At 41.0% G+C, this 7,223-nt stretch overlaps 2 protein-coding genes across 3 annotated transcripts; both read right to left on the bottom strand.

Moving 5' to 3' along the window:
• Positions 1–113: 113 nt before the first annotated feature.
• Positions 114–3,306, bottom strand: bmp2a (bone morphogenetic protein 2a). The gene is made up of 3 exons (XM_081347250.1): positions 3,184–3,306; positions 1,728–2,972; positions 114–1,086 (listed from the first exon to the last, which is right to left on the bottom strand). The coding sequence occupies exons 2-3, from the start codon at positions 2,056–2,058 to the stop codon at positions 260–262; spliced, it is 1,158 nt and encodes a 385-aa protein (XP_081203376.1). The 5' UTR covers positions 2,059–2,972; positions 3,184–3,306; the 3' UTR covers positions 114–259.
• Positions 3,307–4,310: 1,004 nt separating this feature from the next.
• gdf3 (growth differentiation factor 3) lies at positions 4,311–7,016 on the bottom strand. Of its 2 annotated transcripts, XM_081347252.1 has the most exons (3): positions 6,914–7,016; positions 6,616–6,813; positions 4,311–5,331 (listed from the first exon to the last, which is right to left on the bottom strand). In XM_081347252.1, exons 2-3 carry the CDS (start codon positions 6,773–6,775, stop codon positions 4,514–4,516), a joined length of 978 nt encoding a protein of 325 aa, XP_081203378.1. In that variant the 5' UTR covers positions 6,776–6,813; positions 6,914–7,016; the 3' UTR covers positions 4,311–4,513. The 2 variants fall into 2 exon arrangements, with proteins under 2 accessions (XP_081203378.1, XP_081203377.1); XM_081347251.1 differs by lacking the exon at positions 6,914–7,016 and having other exon boundaries at positions 6,616–6,902.
• Between the last annotated feature and the right edge of the window lie 207 nt (positions 7,017–7,223).

A 7,223-nucleotide genomic window follows, 5' to 3' on the forward strand; every position in this document is an offset into this window, starting at 1 on the left:
TTAATGCATAATGTTAGACCTTATTGTAAAGTGCTACCAAAACTATTCTCTAAAACAAGAGTGCGGTAGAAATAAATACAGAATACGAATACTTCATGTGCGAAACGTACATCAGAAAATACCTTAGTTTAACTCTGATTAAAATATTTATTTTCCCAATAGTGAACATAAATATATCTTTATATACTTCTCCAAAATATGTGTTTTACTTTATTATAAATAAAGTTTAGTATTGGGAAAAATAAAGTGTGTGGGGACTTCAGCGGCATCCGCAGCCCTCCACGACCATGTCCTGGTAGTTTTTTAGGATCACCCGCTCGTACTCGTCCAGATAGAGCAGGGAAACGGGACTCAGGTCCGTGGGAACGCAGCAGGCCCGGGGAATGTTGCTGTTCACCGAGTTCACCAGTGTCTGTACAATAGCGTGGTTGGTGGAGTTCAGGTGGTCCGCCAGCGGGAACGGACACTCGCCCTGGCAGTAAAAGGCATGGTATCCCGGCGGGGCGACTATCCAGTCGTTCCACCCCACGTCGCTGAAGTCCACATACAGGGAATGTCTCTTGCAGTTGGGTTTGTGCTTCTTCCGCTGGTTTTTGGGCCTCGCTTGCCGCTTCTCGCGAGAGTGAAGCACGTTCCCCTTGCCGTCGTGGCTGTAGGTCACCAACAGAGGCCTCATCTGGGACCACGTGTCCTCCCTGTCGTGCAGGGACCTACTGACCCGGACGTGTCTTTTGGAGTCCTGGTCCGGGTGAACTATTTCCACCACGAAGCCATGGTTGGGCCGTCCGTCTGCAGTCCACCTCGTGACGGCGGGGCTCACGTCGAAACTCTCCCACTTGCTCAAGCTGTGCTGAACCAGCCTGGTGTCCAGGAGTCTCGTGATGGGTTCCTGAAGGGAAGCGGACGGTCTGATGATCTCGTGAACGTTAATGCGGTGGAATCCGTTGCTCGGAGAACTCGCGATCTGCTCTCGGAAAATCCTTAGCTCCGCTGACGTCACGAACTCCTCGCCCGGGATGGAGGTCAGGTTGAAGAGGAAGCGCTGAGTCGTCTTTCCGCTCGAACTGGACAGATCCTCCGTGGATTCTGGGAGGAAAAAAAATCAAAAAAATTTGGAATAAATATATGGGAAGTTTATGGCTGTTTGAATCAAAGCCAGTTCCTTGTACTGTGACAAACTTAGTGTTTACACTCATTGACAGGATGTGACTTTTCCTGACCTCTTACTCTACACACTGGTTCAAAACACTTAAAAATGATAAATTATCACGACATGATTTACTTTAGAGGTGGTAAACTAACACAAGGGGCATTTCTAGTTTATTTTAATGTCATCTAAGACGATCCACAGGATTAGTATATGCATTCAACATTTATGTTAAAAAAAGCACCTGCAACTCTACAATGCAAACAAATAAATATGTATATACAGTATAGGCAGTATGAGGACATTTATATAGGGTGAATTCAGCCTGATTGGGACATATATACTATAAATATATATACTATACTATAAAAATGTATAAAATGATTTAAGAAAAATTTGGGAGTACAGAAAATGTGTTCTCAACATAGGACTTTATACAAATAAACTGCCAATTCCTCATTAAATAGCCTGTAGATAATGTCAACTCCTGTCAGGAATGAAGGATAAAGCAGATAAGAAAGGAAAGAAGGAATTTAGGGAAGGTGGAGAGGAAGAATTCGTGAAGTAAACACTTGCTTACCATCATGATGGAAGCTCCTGATAGTGTTCGCGCGGCTGGCAGATCTTTCTGAGGCTTTCCCTAGTGAACCCTTGAGTCTGTTGCTGTTGTTCTGCTCCGCGTTCACCGAGTGCATCGAGTACAAGTCCATCATGTATTGCGGAACCACCGCAGACCTGCTGGGACTGGGTCTGTGTTTGAGTCCAAACATGCTCAGAAGTCGAAGTTCAAAAGCATGCAAGACATCCTGAGACAGAGAGGACCGGCCGATCTGAGGTACGAGTCCACTGGAGCCTCCAAAGAACACCTGAGTGACCATCAGAACCATCAGAGCGCCAACGGACGAGACCATGATCACTCTCAAGCTGACAGATCAGTGACGAACGAGATCAGATGGGCTCGGGCCAGGAGATGGGAACATATTCCGTGTTTAAGTGAGCCATTGTAAGAGTTTGGAGGATCCTTCGTGCATCAAAGCCACCTTAAGAGCCGCTTTAAGGAGGAACGCAAACCTGCGCTAGATCCATCTGGATAGGAGAAGGTCCATGAGTCCAAGTCTGTCATAATACTAGATTTGCGCTCTTCTTAAAATAACACAAAGTGTAAAAATTGACCATTCGAACTCTTCTAAATAATATGGTTTTCCACATCAGCAACGTTCCATATAATAAAACGGAGGCTAAATCGAGCTCAGCGGTGTGTGTGCAAGCTTCTCCGTAGGTGTACAAGTGCAGGACCTGAAGATAAAGTCCAGATAAAGTTAAAACTCCAAACGCGCAGCTGATCTTCTGTTCGTGGCATATAGGATGATCAATGCAGGTTTTCATATAAAGTTGCTCCTCTTTTATAATTCCCCGTTTCACTGTGTTCCATCTTCGAGATCACCAAGGAAAAGCTGTTTATTTGGAGAAAACAGTGGGAGATTTCCAGGAGAACGCCCGCCTCTTTTTACACATATTCTGCCGTCACTGCTGTATTAAGACAAGCTGTAGGTGCTGTAGCAGATAGAAAAGTCCACTTCATTGACCAAACAAAAGTTTCTTCCTTTGCGAAGAGCGCAACTCGTCGCGGCGAGGGTTTGGGTACGTGTGTCTTTACGCGCAGTGCGCAAGTGTGCAACCGCGTCTCTCTCTCTCGCTCTCTCTCTCTCTCTCTCTCCTCATGTGTCTTTAGGTTTAACTCTCTGATGTCATGACAGAATTCATCACCTTTGGACATCAAGGGGTCCGTGTGGTCAAATGCTCCTTTGGAGAGCTCAGACATCATCTAATTAAGTAACAGAGGGGGAAATATGGAAAGTTCCAGATTTACTCCATTACTGCTTATTAAATTGAATGCAACATACGGCATTAAATCTCCCTTGGACATTTTAATCAGTTCTCACTCTATCACCTATTATTACTAACGATATATTTAGATCCATAAAAATAAAAATAAAATAACTTTAATGAAAAAAAAAAAAAAAAAAGGTACTCACTATTTAGCGCTCATATTCAGAGCCAGTGCGCCAACTTGTGGAGAACTGAAGTAACGACGTTTGATGTCAGTAGGAGGGACCGGGGCTAGTTGTCACACTTTAGTCCATTATATATTCCCAAGACTGAAAAAATAAGGTAACAAATGTAAAATCATCGTTTTGTAATTGCATCTTAGGAAACATGACAACTTGCCCCAAGATAAATATGTAAAAGGTGAGTGGTGAATAAAATGAATGCCATTGATGAATAAAACGTTTTTAAAAAAAGAACAGCATTTATTTAAAATAGAAATCTTTTGTGACATTCTGTTTTGAATAAATGCTGTTCTTTTCAACTTTTTATTCATTAATGATTCCTGAAAAGTATCACAGGTTCCAAAAACAAAAAAACAGCACAACGGTTTCCAACATTTATAATAACTGAATATCAAATATCAGCATATTAGAATGAATTCTGAAGACTGGAGTAATAACGCTGAAAATTCTGCTTTGCATCATATAAATAAATTAGATTTTAAACTAGGCCTATAATAAAATGGAAAAACATAATTTTACATTGTAATAAAATTCACAATATTACTTTTTTTTCCCTGTTTTTTAATCAAATAAATGTAGGCTTGATGTGCATAAGATACTTTTTTCAAAACATTAAAAAGTCATTTCCAAACTTTTGAACAGTACTGTATATACATATGCCACAGATTTATCTGTCGGGTTTTTTTTTTTTTTTTTTTACTTATTTACACAACAGAAACTACAAAAATATTTCAGTCTGGATTGCAAAGTCCACCAACATATTATAATTTAACACTAGGAATTTAATTTGTCCTTGTAATATGGATATTCCAAACAGATTCCAATCCAGGTCTTATACATCATTAAACATGAACATGCCTCTAGTCCAGTGGTTCCCAAACCTGTCCTGCCGGCACCCCAACACTGCACATTTTCTTTGTCTCCCTAATCAAACACACCTGATTCAACTCATCAGCTCATTAACCCATGTGATAATGAGCTGATGAGTTGAATCAGGTGTGTTTGATTAGGGAGACAAAGAAAATGTGCAGTGTTGGGGTGCCGGCAGGACAGGTTTGGGAACCACTGCTCTAGTCTAATATAATAAAAAACACTTAAACCATGTTTGATGGAAAAAAGCAATTTATTATAAAATGAAGTTTATTTTGAACACATGTCACAGCTCCGTCTGCCTGCATCCACATTTTCCTATAATGTCCTCCATGTCTAAAAACATCCACATTATCATTGTTAAACAACTCTAAAACACCATTCACCTTTTAATCGGTGTTTGAGAAAGATGTTTAAAAGGAGTTCATCTGCATCCACACTCATCCACCACCATGTCTTCATAATGTCGAAGAACCACATTGTCGTTGTTGTCGTAGTAGAGCATTGAGATGGGGGAGAGTTTGATGGGAACGCAGCAGGGCTGAGGCGTTCCTTTCGGGTCGAACGAGTGCACCAGCGTCTGCAGGATGGCGTGATTGGTCCCGTTCAAACTCTCGCTCAGAGGGAACGGACACTCGCCGTGGCAGTAATTGGCCAAGTATCCCTGAGGAGCAATGATCCAGTCCTGCCAGCCCACGTCTTTAAAGTCAATGTAAAGCCTCCTGGGTTTGCACACGTTACTGGGGGTCACGGGTAAGTAATACGGCGCGCTCCTCTTTCTCCTGGACCTGCACTGAAGCGGGTTCAGCGACACCACCACCAGAGACATGTGCATCTCCGGGAACTGCACGCTCTTCACGTACGCGTGCTCCTGAAGCATGTTGCTCAGATGCGTGAGCTGCATCTCAAGCTGCATCCCGTAGTTCTTCCCAGGTTTCCTCCAGGATTCAGCCAGGTCTGTCAGATTGACCAGCACTGTCCCGTGCGCACCCGGCCCGAGAGACTGAGACTGGAGTAATCTACGGCTGGACTCGGGACTCACTCCCTTCAGCGTGGTCCTTAAAACCCTGTACAGGTCCACGCTGAACACATGCTGTCCCAGGTGAGCCAGGTCCTGCTTGAACTTCATCTCCAGCTGCGCGAAGGAGAGTTGCTCAACGTCCTCCAGCACAGACATGTTGAAAAACAGATGCTTTCGCTCACAGTTAAAGCAGTGGACTGCCGGAGCGGAGATCACACTGCCTGTTTGGGGTACATAAGGGTTAACATAGGGTTTAATTTGGTAACATAAGGGTTATTATTATGGACAAGACACCCCAGATGAATAGGGTAAAAAAAAAAAAAAAAAAAAAAAAAAAGACCACACTTAAAGGAAAAGGTTCTGTATATGGAACCCTAAAGGGTTCAGTCAGGTGTTCCATATATAGAACCTTTCATGGGACCCTTTTGTAGATTTACTTTTTAATTCATTTTTTAAAAAAAGTTTTTTAATTAAACAGCTCATAAACGTACTTTACCACTAGAAACATTTGAAATAACCTGTTAAACATGAAAGTATTATGCAATAATTTAAGACATTTCCCCTTATATAGAACCGTTTTGCCATAAAGCGTTCTTTAAAATTGAGTTGAGAATCCTAGAGTTCTATATAGAATTCCGTTGAACATTTTTTTTGACTGGTTACATTAAGAACTGCAAACATTTTTTGTATGCAAGTTGTGTTTTTTGTAAGTTTTCTGAAATGTTTAGATATGCAACTGAGGCATTATCTAATTAAACACCCACTAATTTGCATACATTTCCATAACAGAAATCTGAACACTGGAGGACACCAGGTTCAAAACGGCTTTTTTATTGTGATATTAGAGACAGGTTTTTACAGAGGGGATTTTTGATCTCTTTCTATTGCTCTATAAATCAAAAAATAATGTCAACAGCAGGGGGAAAACATTTTCACCATGTTTTTATGAATGAAATGTTCTATCAAATCAAGTGAACGATATACTACTAACAAACCCCTCAGTAAAAACATTCAGAATAGGAATAAAACTAAAGTTTGGTGTATACGGGAAAAAAAACTCCCATCCTTTAAATATATGTATTGTAATTGAAATTTACAGATGCAAACAGATAAAGTGCAGTAAAGTAAACCATTAAAGTATATTTAGTATTTATTTTCTTTCCACTTTTCTGAAATGCATGAAGAGACAAATTAGCCTAAAACCTCAAAACTGACCAATGCCTGTGGTGTTATATCTATAAAAGGGTGTAACGGTCTTTGATTTACACAATGCTTAATGATGTCCAGCCACCCATAATGATGTCACTACCTGGAGAATCACGTCATAAAAGTTAAAGACTTTACAGAAAACTAACATGGAAAGAACTAAACTGATTGCAATGATTCCCAAGAAAACTTTTTAGAGAATGGGACAATAAAACCGATGGCTTGAAAAAAAAAACTTCCCCCAAAAAACTGAGACATATGATTTAACATAAGGTTGACCCAAATCCTCAAGGCCTCACCTTGGTCCTGGATGAACCTCACGATGTTTCCTCGGACGCCGTACTCGGACACCACGCATGGGTCAGTGTGGGACGTCCAGCTGCTCTTCTTGAAGATCTTCCACAGCAGAGAGGGAACCGGAGCCTGATGGGACGGTTTCGGTCGACTTGAGAGACCCATGGAGCTTAAAAACAGCTTTTCTTGCACGTTAACATTTTCTGTGTTTATAAAAGCAGGAGAACAGAGACTTAACATTAAAAACAGGACATTGAGTTCCACACACACCATCATTAACATGAGCAGGACAGTCAAACACACCTCACGGCCCAGACTGAGACTTTAAACAGCTGATCAGCTTCAGATGGCCAGACCAGTGAAGATTAACACCTGTGCGCTGATTGGAGGAGATAACGACAGGACTGATGGATTGTGGGGGTGATGTCATTGATATGCAAATTAGTTACAATGCCTTTGATGTTTATAAGGGATCAGATTGAGATACTGGCACAAAGATCTACATTTTTTCATAGATTTTGTTGAATTTTATTGAATTGAATTGTATTTTTTATTTATTTTCAGTAAAAACAAGGAAAAAGCAAAAAAAAAAAATGTAAACAACAATCTGATA

The sequence above is a fragment of the Scardinius erythrophthalmus genome, assembly GCF_964197995.2.
Source record: "Scardinius erythrophthalmus genome assembly, chromosome: 19".
NCBI lineage: Eukaryota > Metazoa > Chordata > Actinopteri > Cypriniformes > Leuciscidae > Scardinius > Scardinius erythrophthalmus.